Source organism: Primulina tabacum, chromosome 1 (assembly GCF_025594145.1).
Source record: "Primulina tabacum isolate GXHZ01 chromosome 1, ASM2559414v2, whole genome shotgun sequence".
Classification (NCBI taxonomy): Eukaryota; Viridiplantae; Streptophyta; class Magnoliopsida; order Lamiales; family Gesneriaceae; genus Primulina; species Primulina tabacum.
Window position 1 is genome coordinate 3,118,260 of NC_134550.1, and position 19,956 is coordinate 3,138,215.

A 19,956-nucleotide genomic window follows, 5' to 3' on the forward strand; every position below is an offset into this window, starting at 1 on the left:
CATTGTAAAAATAATTTTGAAAAATTGATTGATAAAACGAGGTGATTTAGTATAAAAAAATTTCAGTAACAGAGATCCAAATACCTTCGGATGGGTTTTTTACACGACGGTTTCTGAAATCTCATTTGCTGGTGATAACGGTTGTTTGATAATTTATTATTGAAAGGTATAATTTTTTTAAGTTTTGATTTAATCGATGATGTGTTAGAATGGGTCCTACTTGAGTTGTTGTACATGTCCGAATTTAGATTAATTTTCAAGATTCTTGGATTGAATTATTGCTTCTTTGGATTATCTTGAAATAAAGCCCATTTGGGGTCAAATTATCTTTATCCCCGGTGCTTCTTCTCTTGCTTACGTATTGGGAATAGGGCTGAGGAGTTGGTAGAATGGAGTGGTGGGGTTAGCACTCAAAAAAAAGTCCAAATCAAAAGAAGAGAAAGGGAAAAAACCCCCCTAGATTACATTCTTCATTATCATCCAAGAATTAGAGGGGATTAATCAGGTTATTTAATAGCAAACAGCACCAGATTTGATCATGCTAATGGTGATTTAGAGGGGATTAGCAAGAGAATTTTGCCCAAGACAAGATTTTTCAAGCAAAGTTTCGTTCATTAATGGAACGCCGAGGCCAAGCAAGGGATATGCTAGGGAGTCAGAACTCTACGAACTATATTCCTCCGCCGACCTCCCAAGAATCTACGTTGAAGCTGCCTCTTGCTCCGTTAGTCGCCACCTCGGCGGACAGGAGAGGGAATACAACGGTTTCCACCCGCCGCGGGAGTTCCATTTTCAGCCCTACCCAAATCTTGGATCACCAGAACCATCCTCCGCCGCACCTCCGCCACCATGTGTCGACGCCTCCTTCAGAGCCTCTGGGGCAGAATGATCCCACCCGAGATTCAGATCCGGCTCCAACAGCCGCCGGAGCGGCTGGTGTATCATCAAATTCGAAGGCTCTGGCAGCTCAACCACAAGGTTCCCCGCCGCCTCCGCCACCACCGGCTGCAGCGACTGCGAGAGTGGAGGCTGCAGCTGCTAATTTTAGTAATACTTTCTCAATTATATTTAGAGAATGCCTCAAGAATCATGCCGCGGGCATCGGTGGACATGTAGTGGATGGATGCGGAGAATTCATGGCAAGCGGAGAAGAGGGCACCCCGGAAGCGATGAGATGCGCCGCTTGCGATTGCCACCGTAATTTCCACCGGAAAGAAGTCAAAGGCGACCCGCCGCCACAGCCCTATATCTACTACCCTTACAACCCCAACTCCACCAGCACCCACCGGCACAACCCATTACTCCACAACCTACACACCCAACGCGGCCACCAGCAGAGTCATCACAAACACTCCACACAGCCAACCATGGTAAACTTCAGGGGAAACCCGGGAGGCGCGGTGGCGGAGTCATCCAGCGAGGATCTCAACATGTTCCACTCCGGCAGCGGCGGACATGCATCGATGCAGCCGTCGATCTCAGGGTCCAAGAAGAGGTCCCGCACGAAATTCAGCCAAGAACAGAAGGATCGAATGCATGAATTCGCGGAGAAGCTGGATTGGAGAATCCAGAAACAAGATGATCAACAAGTCCAACAGTTCTGCAGCGAAGTTGGGGTCAAGAGGCAAGTTTTCAAAGTGTGGATGCACAACAACAAACAAGCCATGAAAAAGAAACAAATCTAAGTTTCAAGACAAGAAATTTTGCAGGATTCCCACTTTGACAAAAATCCGAGGAATTCTTGATTAGGTGAGTCACATGATTAGATTTTTTTCCTCGTTTATCATCATTTAATGTAGAAAAAAATTCCATTAATTAGTTTCTCCGATGAGTTGGTTAAGAATCAGACCTTAAATTTGACCCTAATATTCAGGCAATAATTACTTCTTAATCAACTAATTACATACAATCTTAATTATGTCGGTAGATAACGATTATCTGACAGTGTTTTTTTTTTTAAAAAAAACTGATTATCTGAAAGTACCATAATTACATAGTACTTAACTCCAGTTAATTGAGTTTTGCTAATTTTTTAGCATTTTATATTCGATAACATATATGATAATGAAAAATTCAGATACACGAACAGCCACATTTCACTTGAAAATTTTCACGCTAACAGATCTAACATGATCATCCCATGTCATATAATCACCATTTTCTGCATGATCCATATTAATAAGGACGATTCACTGATCTTGTGAGAATTTTGAAAACAACAGCAATTAGAGATAATAGAATTGAATAACAAAGTTTCTTTTTATATTAATTAACGTAATAAATTTTGAATTAATATGATAAAGTTGAGTAACAAAATAATGTGAGTTAAATCTTCAATTTGAATCCATATTTTCATTCATTGGTCTTATAAATTGAGTGCTGAATATTATAAAACTTTTTTCTTTGATATCGTGGTTCGATATGAGTTAATAATGTAAATGTGATTTCAAGAGGTAAAATAGGAAATTTTGTTATTTAAGTAAGCTTAAACCCATCTGTTGAAGTAATTTTTTTTCCCCAATATTAATAAAAAAAATAATTTGAATACTTTTTTTTTGTTTATAATTGATCAAATTCCATCTTTGTTAGATCTGAATAATTTAAACAATATCTAGAGATTTGGGGACATTTGATGAATTTGGAGAAGTTAACGAGCTAATCTTTAATAAGTTTGATGAAGTTTTGCATAGAACTTCAATAATTTTTTAAGATGTTACACTGTTTGGCAAAATTGAATGATTTATTATCAAATACTTATATTGTCCATAAGATTTGTTAAATATGTTAGTGACTATTGTATAAGCAAAAATTAGCTTATCGAAGTTCAAGTTAATAAATACTTATCTTCGTTCAATAATGTACAAAATAGACTAATGAGCTAGCTATGTTGTTGATTGCCAAAAAAATGATCCGAAAACTGGATTATACAAATTTGAGATATATTTTTTCCTCTAAAATAGCTAGACAATTATTATTTATATAATTATTTCAAATATTTATTGAATTGTTTTTATGTAATATATTATTTGTTGTGTATTTATGTAATATTTATTATATTTATTATTTACTAACTGAATTTTAGCATTATTATATCAACAACATAATCTATTTTTAAATTTTCGTTTCAAATCCCGTCGAACACGAACGACTCCTTACATACAAATTAAATATTTTATGGTATATATATATATATATGTATATGCGTGTGTATCTATATATATAAAGTTGAGTAGGTCAAAGGATTCTTTAATTAGACCACAGTGTTCGTCAGAAAATGAATGGCATAAAACCCTATATTATTTATTTTCGGTTTTCTTGGTAGCCTTTTAAGGAGGAGTAGTGAATTGTATGCCATGTCTGTATGAGTTCGTACGTTTGGAGGTTATTATTGAGATTTCCATTATGACCGAAACTTATTTAATGGCTTCAACCAAACTTGTAAGGTGAACTTTTATATTTGCATTTAATCTCATTATTGATCACATTGCAGCAGGAGTCGAAGTATCCAGAAAAGAAATAAATATTCATTCACAACTTTTAATTCCAGAATTATTGAGAGGATACCTGTAGAGACTTGGCCTCAAGATGATTTAATTCAACCTAATTTTATTGATGGGATACCTATGGAGACTTGGGCTTGGGTAAGAATGTAAGATGTTTTAGTTCACAGTTTATCTTTAGACCACTACTTGACTACTATTGGGAAAATTTTAATATCAGTACTACCTTTGTCTTTCAACGATTTTGATTATCTGTATCGTCAAATTTCATTATTGATTTACTTTTTTTTTTTCAATTTTAGTTATTTTTTCGACGTGACGCTAATGATGTCGCGTCCAGTGCCCGTGCCCGACATCGCCATTGTTAACAAATATAAATTCGATAACGACAAACCTCATAATTCAAAATAAATCAAATCATTCCACTTCATAAATAATTCTAAATAAACTTTTATTTACAACAAAAATTCCAAAGCAAAAGAAATCGATTGCGGAAGCGTTTTACTAATTAAAACCGAATAATGATACTAATTAAAATTTAACTAAACGCAAAAGTATCAAATTTTTCTTCACCACTAGCCCAGAACATATTTTGCTCGTCTTCCTCTGCTTGTTCTTTGTTCTTATTTGGAGAGAGAGAGAGAATGAGTGGATAAGTACTTGAGAAACGTAGAACGAAGGAAAAACATGCTCGATCGATTTAGCACTTGTATCATTTTAAAGTGTAAGCCTAAATGCTCATGTTTCTTAACAAGATTTCGGCTACATCTCGAAAACGTGTGTGCTCTATGCTGAAATTTTCGAAATTTGTTGTGTAAATTTCGAATGGTTAGAGGCCCTATTTACAGGCACAAAAACGTACTATTCTTGGCTCTTAAATCATTTCATATTTAGCTGAGAAATCTCTTCCCTAATCTGGTCCAAATCATTTCATGATTAACAAAATTCTCTTCCATAATTTCAGTCCCAAAACAAAAATTGTGCAATTTTTTGCTCTTAAATCATTCCATATTTAGCGAGAAATCCTCCCTAATCTGGTGCAAATCATGGGGGATTGCCGAAGTATGAGTACTCCAATATATATGATGATATTAACTACGTATAAATTGTGCCAAAACACTTAATCTGGAGAGTCTGGAGAAAATGGTAACGACGAAGATGAGATGCATGATGATGAAGCCGCGTGAACATTATCCCCCGAACCACTTCAATTCGTGACACGATACAGAGACAATACACTCTTTCTGTCAAGCATGTATGAAATGTCACCATATTTTTTTAATGCAGGATACGAGCAGCAGCCTCCTAATTATATTAGTGTACCTTTTGTTGAATCGCGAACAAGCTATTACAACCGGAGAGAATAGAGCTATCTGGCAATATGGTTTTCAATAAAAGAAATATTTGATTGCATCGGTGAAGGATTATAGTTGCCACCCATGAGTATAACATCGTGGAGAGCACACGTACGTACATTATGGAAATTACTGTGCAAAAATACTTATATGGTCTTTAGGGTATTCTCCTGTTCAGGGTTTGGGTTCTGAGGGGATGCCATTCGTTTGGGTATCAAAGCCCGACCTGTTCTTGTTGTCCCAGCCAGGCGGTGAAAAAGAGTATATACGTTTACAGACACTTGAGGCTAGCTAGCAACCATGAACACCACCGAGAGATTATCATCTCAGGCAAATTAATAATAGAGCATTCGTCTTCTTTATCCCTTCCGATAAGATCTACTTGTAGGATAGCAAATACCAAAGAATATTCCTAATTAATTCTAGAAAAACTCCAAAATATAGTTAAATTAAATTTCACTCTAAATCATATATGTTCAAAAGTTTTTTTCCCATGAAAACTCTACGCGACATTGCACACATGAATATCATACAGGTTTGAGAAAATGACTAGACTTACAAAAACAAAAAATAAATATAACAACTTAAATTCAAATAATATTTGAATGTATAAACGGCCAAAACCTATTAAAATTGTAAATTTCTCAAAAAACTAATAACCAAAAAAAAAAAAATTTGTTTAAAAATGAAAAATGACGAAAAGAACTATCGAACAAATAATAAAATTAAACATATATATGTTCAAACAAAAATAATCAAAATATACCAATAGGATCTACAACCACCTAAGCTAATCTCATCCAATATAATAACATAATTTGAGTTATGGCCAGAAAACGCATACAAGCAACGGACAGATACAAAAACTTTGGAGCAAGCAGACACTTGCCTATTGCCATTATTGATTACAACCATGCACAGGCTAAACATGCATCTAATCAAAACACCTTTTGATCATATATATATAAACCTAGTACGTAACTACATTAGAAAATTTATACGTAGATAAAACATTCTACCTAAGTACATTGGAAAAATTACAGAGACTAGTTTTCTCGCAATCAAGTTCACTCTCCCAACCAATCTTCTACTCATAATTCCGCCGAGTCCTTCCTCGTGTGTTCTCCAAGATCTCCTGCAGCTTGTGAAACCCTCTCCTTAGCTGCTTCATATTTTTCCTTCGCCCAAGTCGAGTCCTTGGCCGACTCATAAGCTTCGCGAGCCTTCGAATTTGCATCCTCGTATGCATCGGATGCCTTGTCTCTACCACGCGACATCGCATCGCTCATCGTTTCTTTGGCCTCACTGACCTTTTCTGTGACCATCTGTATGGTGTCACCCACCTTATCCGACGCTGCATCGTATGCATCAGATGTTTTATCTTTCACGGCTTCTTTTGCCCCCACAGCCGTGCTAGAGACTCGATCTGAAGCTGAGGCACGAGCATTGGATGCTTTATCCTTGGCCCATTCCTTGGCATCATAGGCCATGTCGGATGCAGTGTCCATCACTCGAGCCGTTTGATCCGAAGCGTATCCATAAGCGTCGTGACCTTTGTCCTTCATTTTCTCTCTAGCATTCTCTCCAATTTCCGAAGTAAGATCATAAGCATCAAGCGCCTTATCTTTTACCACATCTGAAGCACGGTCCATTGCCCGACCAGCCTTATCAGATGCATGCGAATAGGTGTCAAATGCTTTATTTTTTACTTCGCCCGCCATTTCTGAAGCCCTCTCCATGGATTTACCAGCCCGGTCAGAAATGGATTCGGAAGCATCACTTGCCTTATCCTTGCCGGTTTGTTTCACCTTCGAAGCAATATTAGAGGCCTTATTCATGGCTTCGGTAGCCTTTTCAGAGGCGTAATTCTTGGCATCACTTAGTTTCTCAGACGTTTCATCGGCTATATCGCTGGCCTTCGACGAAGCATACCTCGATGTTTCTGCAAAGAAACCCATTAATCTAGCGGATCAGGAAAACTGTGTAAGTTAGAGGAGTTGGATAAATTGTGCTACAGTTTTACCGTATGCAGCAGAATTCATAGTATCCGTGGATTTCGATGCGGCACCCTTCGTCTTCTCCATGAACTTCTGCGCTGCTTCTTTTGCACTCTCTGAATTCAATCCGAGTCCCCTAATCCAAGGAGAATTTAGAGTTTAATTCTTTTTTCCGTTTTCTCACTTATTTGCATCAGATGATATCAAAATTTTGACCACATTGGCATGCATCAATCAGAGGATATGTTTACTTGATTTTTTTTTTTAAAAAAATAAAATCTATCTCCGATATACTTCTGCTAAAATATATCCACAGTATAGGCGTAAATTTATAACTTAATCATATCATTATAAATTATAATGAACAATCAAAAAGAGAATAATTGTAGGTAAGAAAGCATTAAAGAAATCACTTACTCGGATAACTTGCTCAATGTCCAATCGGCCCAGTAACCAGTTTTGTCTTTAGCCTCCTGCATGGTCTCAGAAGCCGCCTCCTCCGCCTCTTTTCCCCACATATTCATGTTCTCGGCGGCCATATTGGCTCTCTCCTCCGCCTCCTCACCCCAGCACCACCCCACCGACGCCACCGCCGCCAGGCACAGCACCAATAACGTCCTTCTCTTCAACTCCATGTCCGATAATAATGGCAAAACTTTGATCAAATCAGTCTAGTTCCTTTCAAAATAGATTCAAGAAATTACCTGGCACTCGAAAATACATAAAGAAGTAGGCTTTGATGGGTGGAGGAAGCGGTTTAAATATATTAATGGTGTGGCGGTGACACGTCGCGATGTGCATGGGGACGAGAATTAGTCGCAGTTCGCCACGTACCTGGGTGCTGTGGTGTGTGGATTATTTTATTACTGTTTAGCGGATTTTTCTCAGGTCCAATTGGCCTCCGGAATCTTGGAAGATGGGACTAAAATTAAATTATAATTCGGATATTAGCGAAAAAATTATTGAATTTAGTTTCGTAAAATTGGGTTCAATTTTTGAAAATAATTGAGATGAAAATTTTTTTTCTCTTGATTCTGATATTAAATTTACTCGTACAAAGTTGAAGATTGATGAAATTTTTTACTTCATGAATATTTTTTAAGAATGAATTATTTTCATGTAAAACAATAATTTTATAAGATCGTCAGAGCCCAATTTTATAAGACTAATATAATTTGATTTCATTCATTAAAATATTATTTTTAATTATAATATATATAGAAAATCTGTAAAGTCGTTTCATAAAAAAATCTACTCTATATATATCTAAAAGTTTGCAATTTAATGGCTGCGTATTTATTATCGGATTTATACATTTTCAATTATTTTATTTGAATATTTAGGAGATCGGTTAATGATTGAATCTATCCTCGTGTTCACAAATTCTACTTATTTAAGTGGCAAAATTTTTAATTTTAAAATATGGTACGGTCAACTGGCAATAATTGAATTTGACCGAAACCTAAGTTAAAGGATCAAATTTTTTTAAAAAGTTTTAAGATCTAATTTAATGTAATATTTAATGAAAAAAATTTGTGTGAGACGGTTTCACAGGTCGTATTTTGTGAGACGGATATCTTATTTGGGTCATCCACGAAAAAATATTACTTTTTATGATAAGAATATTAATTTTTATTGTGAATATCGATAGGATTGATCTGTCTCACATGATTGAAACAATGAGTGCGTCACTCAAAATGACCTCTTTCCCGAAAGAAAAATTATGTTGAAATATTATCGATTTCGTTGATGCTAGTTACTTCAATATCGATCGATATTGTAACACCTCTGACCGATTTTATAAAATAACACAGCGGAAAATTAAAAATTTACTTAAAAGAAGAAGGATTTAAAATTCTTTTACCATAAAACATTTACAATCAAAAGTATATACATGATTAATCAAGTGTTACACCAAAATACGAAATATCATTTTTGATCATGTCAAAATGCTAACAAAATAGCCTTTTTCCTTCCATCTCTATGCATATGACCTCGGCTCGAATCAACGTCCTAGCTCGTCACTCTTATTTGCATCACATGAATAACTGAAATAAGTATAAAACTCAGCAAGTGGAACTCTTACATAACAATGGATACATATCATACTCTGTAAAACATGGCTTTGAAAACATTAAATACCATCAACTCTGAAACATAAATATCATAGCATGAATAACAATAACGATGGTATTTCTCTTTGCTCTGATGGATTGATATCTAAATAGTATCTCTGTCTCTGTACCTATATCCCATCGATATAAATCGATACTCTGTTGGGATATAAGCCTATGGTCGTTGATCAACTAATTGCATGCAATCTCTGACTATGTATATATCAATCCAATAAATCATTTAAACTCTCTTTTGGGCATTAAATCAAACACTTTGCATACTCTTTTCTTTTGTATTCCCTTTTACATAATTGAAACATAAAAATGCCTCTAATATACAACAAAGTATATTAATACATAGGATGAATCAAATGGAAGGGAATAACATGTTAAAACCATTGAAACACCATACATATATTATCATGTGAGCACAAGGAAATGAATTCCACTTACTACACTTGGAAACCTTGATTCTAAACTCTTGGTTGAATCCTACAACAATAAACCATATAATGAACCATCAACATCTCAATAATCACAAACACATACCAATAAATCCATAAAATCAACACCATCAACAAACCCATAATTCTCCCAACACCAAAAAAACCAAGAATAAACTATACCACAAGCTTACCTTAGCTCTTTGAACCAACAATGACCTTGTTCTCACTCCAATAATCCCACAAGATGCTAGAATCAAAGGAAGGAAATGAAAGAAAATGGAACCCTAGCCTCCCCTTGAGAGAAGAACCGAGAGAATGGGAAAGAAATGAGGGAAAAAGAAGCCAACTCCTGCATTGATCACTTAAAACCGTAAAACACGCTTACACTGTTCATACACCGCGAGTGCGCTGCTGATCTTACCGCGGGTGCGCTGAGCGTACTGGACAACCACCGAAAATCTGAAAACGTCGACTGCAGGTGCGCTACAAAACTGACCGCGGGTACGGTCTAGCCTCTGCCCAAACATCGCGGGTGCGGTGTCTAACTGACCGCGGGTGCGGTCACCTCTGTAGCCAACAACAAACTTTTGCAACTAAAAATCGAATCGCAACGCCCCTTCTCCTCATAATCCGATAACACTCTCAACAAGAAAGTTGAATCTCTATGTCTTATCTAGCCACTACAATTGGCCTCATACCAATTGGCTCAACATACAAATTACCATGAATTAAATCGCAACGACGCTACAATAAAACCACATAACACGTATAACCAACAATACTATAAACCATAAATCGCAACTCTTAAACATCAAAACTATACTTAAACTTAACCAAATAGTCCATAAACATACGAAATCTTAAACCGTACCGTTCACCAAACTTGAATATTACAGATATAGTAAGCATAATCGAGCCCGAACTGTTAAGGGTCGAGTTTGATTTGAATTATAATATGATTTAAAATTTGAATCGACATATTAGAACATGTTTGCTAACTGCTCGAACTATTACCCATAAACATATACTCAAAATATACGAAATATATATTATTTTACATATAATTATATTAAATTAATAAAATATTAAAAACTTGTGCACCTCACCAAATAAAGAATAAAATAATTTCTATTTGAATTCAACTCGAAAAATATTTTAATATGTTCGAGTTCAACTTGAATTCAATAATTTTAAAGAAAAATCGAATTTTTTCGAACCGACTCTATCAAATGACTATAACATCGAGTTTCATGAAAAAAAATCACTAATTGCTAGAGTCATGGATCTCAACTTTACTTTTGTGTGTTGATTTTCCTCCATGCACTTCTTATCCAATTTCTCTAATGCAAATAAATATTTTGAATGGTGGATAAATAAAAATAAATACATATCATGAACATGAAGAAGGCTATTCCAAAATATTCATGCACACTATATGGGAAGAAAAATCATCACTATGGCTAAGGATTTCTTAATTGATGTTGACGACTGGTTTGTTTGGAATGAAAAAGGCTAAAATAATACAAAATATCTCATTTTGTTTAAGCTATATGTGCTCAATTCGGGATCCACCCAATATTTATTGGAGGTGCTATATTTTGGAAAAGTTTTAAATAATCACTTTTATATAATTTCTTATATTGTTCCAAAAGAGTTTATAGCACGTTATACATGACCTACATAGATATGGCGGTGTTGAAGAAACATTCAAGTTGCATTCACGAAAACCAAGGAAGATAATTAGACCATCGTACGCTTGAGTGAGCCTGGGCAAGGAAGGTAATCAGACCAGCATACGCTTGAGTGAGCTCAGGCTCTCAGTCTAGTCTGGGTAGTTAACATGATTTAGGATATTGAGAGCCTTGTCCTCATTATCACACCGTGATCGTCTACCCGAGACACCTCAATACATGTGTCATTTCCAAATCCATGGTACGGGATACCATTTTTCAGAATCGTGGGCATGTCACTCAGCGCATGTTGTGATAATGTGACTAGACTAAAGACAATCTTGGTTGTCAGAGAATAGGCCATTTGCAATTGTCTTGCTATGAGTAGCAATCAAACACTGAAAATAAGGTAATCAATGACTTTTCCTTTATAAATATCAAATATACTTATATATATTTAGATATTTTTCACTAGAAATCACACTCTCTTTATATATTTTCTTTTACATAAAACACTTGACTGACTTGAGCGTTGGAGTGACTACGTCGGAAAACCTTCAGAAACTCCACTAACATTCTTTGCTCTTTTAAGTGTGCAGATTATCATGTCCAAGTATTCTCCGCTCATTCTTCAGCTTGACCAAGGAGAAATCCATGTGACTCGATAAAATCGTCTACCAATTAAGATCAACCCGATTTACTTGGTCGATATCATTAAAGAATGAGTACAAAGCAGACAATTGTCAATAGACGACATCAAAACATGCTCCATGGTTATTGATACACTTGCTAAGAGCCTAGTATCCAAACTTTTTATGATCTTACTACTTGTATAAGTGTCTTGTCAACCAACAATATTATATTATTTTTTATAATATCACACTTCAAAATGATCAAGCATGTCCACTTAGGGGTTTGTTTCAACCTACCCGTGCAGGCACAGGCACGGGCAATGAACGGCCCGGATCACTCCAGATGAGTGATCCGGGCCCATCTCCCTGTAAAAAAAAAAAAATTGACTCGAAAAAATCCGAGCCGTTAGATCTACCCCTGCGGGCCGTTAGATCTACCCCTGCGGGCCGTTAGATCTACCCCTGCGGGCAGTGCCCGCAAGGGTAGGTTCGACCGAACCAGCTAGGGGATTAGCATACTTTGATTGATCCACGTTATCTTTTTTATCTTGACACATGAATCGTCGTTTTATTTTTTTATATATATAGTAACTGATTTGACTATATATATAATTCCTGAATTTATTTCGATAAAATTTAAAAATAAATTAAAATTTTAATTGAAATATCATTTCTATATCATTTCAATTTAAATAAAAATTCATAACTTTTATTTCTGTTTTTTTTAATTATTTCTTTCTATTTTTTTACAAGCTACATGTCATAAATAAAAGTATTAAAAGGAAAGTAAAAAATTATGATTCATAGGCAAATGTCAGCTTAACCCTTATCGTTCCACAATTTAATATTAATTGGAAGTAGATAATCATAAGTAGTCAATCGAAATTTCTGGGCATTTAACGTTGTATATAATCAATTTTACGAATAAAATTTACACATAAAACAGAGTGTATGCAAGATAAAATGAAGTACAAATAACAATATTCGTCGAGAATACTCCACACTGAAAATCCATCCCCCACTTGAAGATATTGTTCACTTTCCTTTCCTTGAACAATTTTCCCATAATACTTTCATCTCCCTGCAAAAAATGAAATGGGAGGGCTTATCAATACAACATATTTAAATTCTATAAATTAGATTCGGGGACAAAATTAAATGAATTAGTAAATATGAAGACCAGGGGATAAATCGAAGGGTCGATGGCGGGAAGACAAGATTCCACGTTAAGACAAGGATAGTAAAAGGATAAAGGGCAAAAGGGTTTGAGAAAAAGAGGGTACGTGTATAAATAATATCATCCTACATATCCGAGAGCAAGTGGTCTGTAGTCTTACATGATATTATTTGAAGAAAGATCTAACAAACATATGACCATAAAAATGTTATCTCATCTCATAAATTGGATGGACTTTAGCTAGATTTATATAGATACACGATAAAATGTATTTTAGAAACTCGACACTGATATGAATCTGACATAAAAATATTAAAATACGTACAAAAATGAAACTTTTAAAGAAATTAGATATGAAAATGTTGGCTCAAGTGCATTACCTCATCGGACCCGACTCGTTAATTTGATCGATATTTCGGTAAAGGGATGTTACCGGATTCAATGTGCTTGAGGTCTTCGACGAGAATCTCGTAGTGTCTTTTGACTTCATCGATGGATTTCCCAACAACACGAGCTATACTCTGCCAACGATCAGGTGTATCCTTATCGTAGGCAGCTAGCGCCTTTTCGAATTGCTTGTTTTGAGTTTTCGTCCATGATGATGAATTTGATGCCATTAAATCTTTATAATCTTCTTTAACAAAGATGAAAGGGATTTGTGGAGTGTAACTGAAAGAGTTATTCAATGAAATTTTTTGCAAGATTTGGAGTGAAAGAAGGGGAATTTAAAATTTATATGAATGAATCAAAGAAGATGAGTAGAAGTCCATGAACAGATGCATGCATATTATGTATGGTGGAGATGTTACCTTCAATTGCTCTATATATATATAGGAGATAAAAGAAGATGGGTTGGGCCTGCGAGGGAATATATTTATCTTCTTAACAAGGACAGAATGAGGAGTGACTATTCCATGTTAAATACCACATGGTTTTCTATATATATATATATATATATATATATATATATATATAAGATTCTAAATATGTAGTTCCAATCTTAACATGGTAATCAGAACTCAGGTTTCACCGTTATGTGTTGGACTGCCCATAGTTGGGTCACCCGTTCTGCCCATAATTGGGTCATTTGTAAATTTCACGCTCCAGATGTTCATTCCTGGACGTGAAGGGGTGTGTTAGTTGTCCCACATCGGTTGGTTAAAATACTTGGGAGTTGTATATATGGTTTTAGACAATCCTCCCTCTTGAGCTAGCTTTTGGGGTTGAGTTAGGTCTAAGTTCCAATCTTAACTGAGACGAGGTATTGAGTTCGAGACTTAAAATAAAAATGCATTAAAATACTTCAATCGACAGTCATTGTGCTTCCTGCTAATGTAGATCACTATTTGATAAAGGCACTTTCCAGAATCATCTTGAAATCAAATCGAAGCGTACGGTTTGTACTATGCGAATAAGAATATCTTTCAATCCAATGGTTCATATCAATTCACAACACACAAACCTTTTCATATCTCTCTATATTTTTTTTGCAGCACCTCATATCCAATCGCACTATACATGGCATCTTCTCAAATGTACGCTCATGTTTTGGAGTCGCTCGAGAGGTGTTTTTGGAGCCCCGAATTGAATAATAACCGCGGTCGTCTCGGTTCGTATCGAACGCAAGAGATAAGGCTGGGGTACGTAGAGATCATGATCAATACGTAGAGTAAAAGACTTGCGTAAATGTGAAACACGAAAGAATAATATCTGTACGTGTATTAATTAATGTTGAGGCGAATTCGTGGTCCCTTTGTGGATGATATATCGATATCTTGTAATAGCTGGAAAATGTGATCATTTCATATCTTCTATCTCCTGCAAAATGCACAATCTCATTAATTAATTAGTGCATGCATGCCTTGCCGACACATGCATACCTTATACCTATGACGTCGTTGATTAATATGAACCACTGGCTTTGACATCCTTAAGAATATAATATCTAACGAAAAATTATAGTTTGCTGTCAATCGATTCTGGTATGCTATCATTGCCTGATCTTGATGAGCAATACGCAGTATTTGGTAGATTTCAAGAATCTAGAGCACAAGATTGCTTGAATCAATGCAAATTCAACGCCAGCAATCGAAATCTCTTTAGAATTATATTTGTAATGTCTGTGATGATTAGTATCAATCTGAGAACTCGGGCTTAATTTTCTTAATCAGGATACGCACTGAGAGTAAAAAACAAAGGTTTTGATTGAAAGGTGATAGCCATTTTGTGGTTTGTATAGGTCAGAAATAGTTATGAAAACCTGGTTTGGACCATGTCAGGGGAGGATCTTAGGCATACCAACTTATGATATTTTTATTCAATTTTATGGTTCCTATTCATCACTCAAACATAATATATGGTTATGTCAAATTCATTGTTTTAGAAGGAAAAAAATGTCATAAAAATTAATTGGAAAAAAATGTCATGAAAATTAATTTAATCTTTTTTTTTTCCCAAAATCAAATTTGAGTTAGGAACCATAAAGATAGGGGTGTCAAAATCAGACACTAACCACCAACCCGACACGGTTCAATCCGAAAAAAATTAGGTTTGGGTTTGGAGTTTTCTGGTTCGGGTCAGATCGTGTTGGACCAAATAGCTGACCCGAAAAAATGATCAGATTGGGTTGGTTTGGGTTGGGTTGGGTTCAGGTTGACCCGAAAATTTTAATTTTTTTTAAAAAATAATTAATAAATATTGCCTATATTTTTATATGTTGTATGTCTGAAAAAATATTTATTGTATATTTATATCATAAATTTTCATAATTTATTATTTATTTTGAAGATTTTTTATTTTTTAAATAATTGTTTATTTGATTTAGTAAATATATTTTATTTTCTACAATTAGATTTTCAAATTTAAATCATATACATGAGAGATATTTTATTATTATGTGTTTAAATTAAAATATTAGTATTATTTTTTTTGAATTTTATTTAAAAAAAATTATAAAAAATTCAAAATCAGGTTATACGAGTTTATCGGGTTGATCGGGTTGATTCGGGTTCAGGTTCGGGTTGAGAGTTTTCGGGTTGGGTTCGGGTTGAGCAATTTTTGAATAGTACTGTTGCTCAACCCGACCCAACTCACCCAACCCACCCGAATTAACACCCGTACATAAAGCTTATCTAGAAATTCTCATTGTTCCGGTTTAATCTGATGCAGAGAAATTATATTTTTGATGTTGTAATTTGAGCATTGTCAATCAATTCACGGCTTCATATATTGTTACATAGTTTTCGAATGTCACGTCTGCACTCTGATCGACTAAATTGGGAAAATGTGCAAAGGAGCGTGATTTGACCGTGTTGATCAACAAGGTTCTATAGAAATATAACCAAAAAAATTGTTTCTTCATGATATATATAGAGTAAAAAACCTCTCAGCTTATCAAACCTCGTGGATTTCTTCAAAGGGTCTATTCCTTTCTGGATGATAATGATCATATTCTCTTTTTTACTCTGAATTTTCGTGATTGTTAAAGGGAATTTTTGTGAGTGTTGAAAGAAAAGAAAGGTGAATTCTTGGTTGTATCCGTTGTGTTACCTAGTAAAAATACTAATGGTATCATAATTAAACTTTGGAAATTTCCTTTTTTTTTTTTGTTATAAAGATTTATATTTTGTGGGATATATATGTCGAATACGCGAGGGTCCGAACATGGTTCTAACACCGACGGTTTCGATTCAATGGGACTCGAATTTTTTAAAATAATTTATCAATATCATTTAACTACTTAAAACGGTTCTAACAATTTACATTCTGGTTTGATTGTGGTTAAACCGATTTTCAATTAAATTTATTCTTTAAAAGTTAGGAAAAAAGTGGATCCACAACTTATATGGAAATTTATAAAAGTTAAAGTACATGAACAATAATGTTACAAAATTTTATAATTAATTAATAAATTTCTAAAGTAGTTCTCTTTGTGAGACTATCTCACTAATATTTATCTGTGAGGCGGATCAACAATACCGATATTCACAATAAAAAGTAATACTCTTAGCGTAAAAAGTAAGAGTAAGTCTTTTGTGAGACGGTCTCACGAATATTTATCTATGAGACGGGTCAACCCTACCAATATTCACAATAAAAAGTAATATTCTTAGCAAAAAAAGTAATATTTTTTATGGATAACCCAAATAAGATATTTGTTTCACAAAATACGATCCGTGAGACCGTCTCACACAAGTTTTTGTCAAAAAATAATATTTTTTCATGGATGACCCAAATAAGAGATCTGTCTCACAAAATACGATCTGTTAGACCGTTTCACGTAAGTTTTTGTCATATTTCTATTACCAATATAAATAATATTAACTTTAATTTGCATAAATTAAGTATTTTAATTATTATTAAGTATTTTTATTAGGTTGTGCACCCAACCGCATAGATATACCTGAACACATTAATGAAGAAGACAACGGATAAATGTACAAGTTTTACGTTTGGCAACTCTCCAATAGCTTTTTTCGGGGCCTTCTCCGATATTAACGCAAAAAGTATTGCAAGAACAATGGCAATCAACTTACATACATTCTCTTGCTCGAATTTGAGCTCGAATCGATAAATAATTTTAAATTTTTACTCAAGTTTGGGTTTGGTTTTTCAAGTTATTCCGGAAAAAAATGTTATCAGTATTCAACATTCTTTATTTAATATGTAATTATATTATCATAGTAAAATATTAAAAATCAGGAACACTCAGATAACTATCGAATAAAATAATTTATACCCGAACTTTGCAAAATAAAAAATCTCAAGTTTGTTCGCTCAAATTCCATAATTTAAAAAACGAATTGAATATTTTTCGAGCAAGAAAGAATAGTTAACTCCCATGGATTTCATTCGGCGACATTAACATGGCTCAACATAGGTAACTTACGGAGCTTCTCAGTTTCAACTGTCCTTAATGCCGAAGACCTCAGTTTGTCTTCTCTTGATTCATTCTTCCGGGCCTAAATCAACTTGTTGAATCGACATAACAACTAAGTTTACGGTGTATCTCGGTTTTCTTGTGCCCAAACGCAACGGAAGTTTTAAAATTTTTTAAATCTTGACATTCAAGATATTATTTGAGCACTCGTATGGTTTTAATAAATAAACATACATAGGATGTTTAGTATATACTTCTAGACTCCAGTGAACAATTTTCATTTGACTCCAACTATGCCGGTATAAGCGAATGTAGCTCTTGTTGTAAATCTCACGTACGTTATTTGAATCTCCTTTCTTCAATCTTCGAATCAGGTCCACGACCGGATTACTTGTTCCTTATATATATATATATATATATATATATATATATATATATATATATAATCAATTAATTATTATAGTCCAACTAGTTTAATTAATTAATTAATCCTTTTAAAGTCCAATTAAAAACCTTAATAATATGTATGTTGATCTTGTACTACTACAAGCCCATAATACATAAATCCATTACATTTGATTTAAATCTTTTATAAATTCAAATTTTGAATTCAATATTTAAATTATGGATTCAACTCCTTGAATTTATTATCTCCAAATTTTAAATATCTTAAATTCAACTCCTTGAATTTACTATATCATAATTTTATTTATAAATTTAACTCCTTGAATTTATTATCTCAACGGGGACAAATAATCCAGTACTTGTATGATCCTCAATGGTTCAGGGATACAGCTAGCCGTGGGTTCACAACTTTTTGCGATTTAGGATATGATCTTTTATTCGAGCTTACCCTAATTCACCTCATTCTATGTATCAACAATTGATCATGAGAATGTCAGAAATCATATTTCTGATTAAACTCATCGAATCATGATAAGAATGTCTAGTAGCATCGCCCCATGATTCCTTAGGTATCATTGATAGTGCCTGCAAGAACAAGTCGGTTATGGTTAACGTACAGTATGTTTCCTTCATCTCATATATACCGATCGAATCTGCAACCATTGGTTCATCGGTGGTTGCATAAGAATTCGATAACTATGTGATACATATTTGAGAATAAATAGTGGCATCGCATGTGCAATTGGAGAACTCCTTCTCTAACGTACATCTCATACTCTGGCCAGAGATTTCATGCACTATTATTTCATCATATCACATAGGATATCCACACCCGTTGGGGAGCGGTGAATTCCTGACTACAATGCACTGGCTCCTACACGTGTCGCAATTGTACCCAATCTGGCTACCTAATGACCCTCTTGGAGTCGGTAAACGAGTCAAAGCACAGCCCTAGCACATAAAGCCTCAATGTTGTCCCGGGTTGTAAGGACTAATGATGTACAATCATAACCACAAACTTATCCTCTCGATGAATGATAACCACTTGGAAAGTCCGAGAGAGAGTAGTTCGGTATAATTATCATATGACTACCCATCTGCATGTTTGGACATCTTTATACCCTTACCAAGAAACGCTAATAGACTTAATTTAATTGCGGTGATGATAGTCAAAACCAGTAGATCTAGTTAAGTGAAACCAGAAGACTATAAAAACAGAAGTTCTCTTGTCGCCTTAACTAAGCAGTACTAGAAAACAGAAGCAGAACTTGACTCACTGCTAGAAACATAACATATCCTTGATATGTTAAATGTTATCGTTACTTTACCAAGTACGAGTATTAAATGCTTCATTAATGATGAACAAAGTCATTTAATACGCATTACCTATTTTAGTATGTAACAAAAACTGATTGTTCTGAAGCCTTTTTGCAGGAACTATTTTTGGCAATAAAGATGTTTCTATTAGAAATCAAAGAAGCCGTTTTGATTATAGACGTTGAAATCAAGTTATCTATATATATGGATCAAACACATTTAGACAACAACGGTGATTCTTTATCAAGAAACATACTATCTATCCAACGTTACTTTGAGCAACCGCGAACCAATCGTTATCTTCAAGCTCAATTTGTAGAAAAGCAGTACACGCATAATATCTTACATCTGATCTTTGGAGATCACTTGGTACTGCTGTTTCTTCACATCTTCTAGTAAAACGCCTTACGATACTCCTTTGAAGAAGAGTTTGTAAACTGGAAAAGAGTCTTTTCTAGAACCTT

At 34.5% G+C, this 19,956-nt stretch overlaps 3 protein-coding genes across 4 annotated transcripts; 1 reads left to right on the forward strand and 2 right to left on the reverse strand.

The window, feature by feature from the left end:
* The first annotated feature begins 316 nt into the window (after window positions 1–316).
* Window positions 317–1,721, forward strand: LOC142517816 (zinc-finger homeodomain protein 6-like). Its single transcript, XM_075620312.1, has one exon. The coding sequence runs from the start codon at window positions 618–620 to the stop codon at window positions 1,683–1,685; it is 1,068 nt and encodes a 355-aa protein (XP_075476427.1). The 5' UTR covers window positions 317–617; the 3' UTR covers window positions 1,686–1,721.
* A 4,092-nt stretch (window positions 1,722–5,813) lies between these two features.
* Window positions 5,814–7,567, reverse strand: LOC142517887 (uncharacterized). Its single transcript, XM_075620423.1, has 3 exons — window positions 7,270–7,567; window positions 6,879–6,988; window positions 5,814–6,797 (listed from the first exon to the last, which is right to left on the reverse strand). Exons 1-3 carry the CDS (start codon window positions 7,485–7,487, stop codon window positions 5,947–5,949), a joined length of 1,179 nt encoding a protein of 392 aa, XP_075476538.1. The 5' UTR covers window positions 7,488–7,567; the 3' UTR covers window positions 5,814–5,946.
* Window positions 7,568–12,584: 5,017 nt separating this feature from the next.
* LOC142516132 (protein RADIALIS-like 5) lies at window positions 12,585–13,795 on the reverse strand. 2 transcript variants are annotated; one of them, XM_075619839.1, is made up of 2 exons: window positions 13,325–13,795; window positions 12,585–12,795 (listed from the first exon to the last, which is right to left on the reverse strand). In XM_075619839.1, exons 1-2 carry the CDS (start codon window positions 13,506–13,508, stop codon window positions 12,788–12,790), a joined length of 192 nt encoding a protein of 63 aa, XP_075475954.1. In that variant the 5' UTR covers window positions 13,509–13,795; the 3' UTR covers window positions 12,585–12,787. The 2 variants fall into 2 exon arrangements, with proteins under 2 accessions (XP_075475954.1, XP_075475953.1); XM_075619838.1 differs by having other exon boundaries at window positions 13,272–13,788.
* Window positions 13,796–19,956: the final 6,161 nt, after the last annotated feature.

Bases quoted from the DNA above. Each gene is read 5' to 3' on its own strand.
- LOC142517816 (XM_075620312.1), top strand. From the start codon at position 618: ATGGAACGCCGAGGCCAAGCAAGGGATATGCTAGGGAGTCAGAACTCT.
- LOC142517887 (XM_075620423.1), bottom strand. From the start codon at position 7,487: ATGGAGTTGAAGAGAAGGACGTTATTGGTGCTGTGCCTGGCGGCGGTG. The intron at 6,989-7,269 runs GTAAGTGATTTC...TCCTTGGATTAG, and splicing joins ACATTGAGCAAGTTATCCGA to GGGACTCGGATTGAATTCAG. The intron at 6,798-6,878 runs GTAAAACTGTAG...GTTTCTTTGCAG, and splicing joins TATGAATTCTGCTGCATACG to AAACATCGAGGTATGCTTCG.
- LOC142516132 (XM_075619838.1), bottom strand. From the start codon at position 13,508: ATGGCATCAAATTCATCATCATGGACGAAAACTCAAAACAAGCAATTC.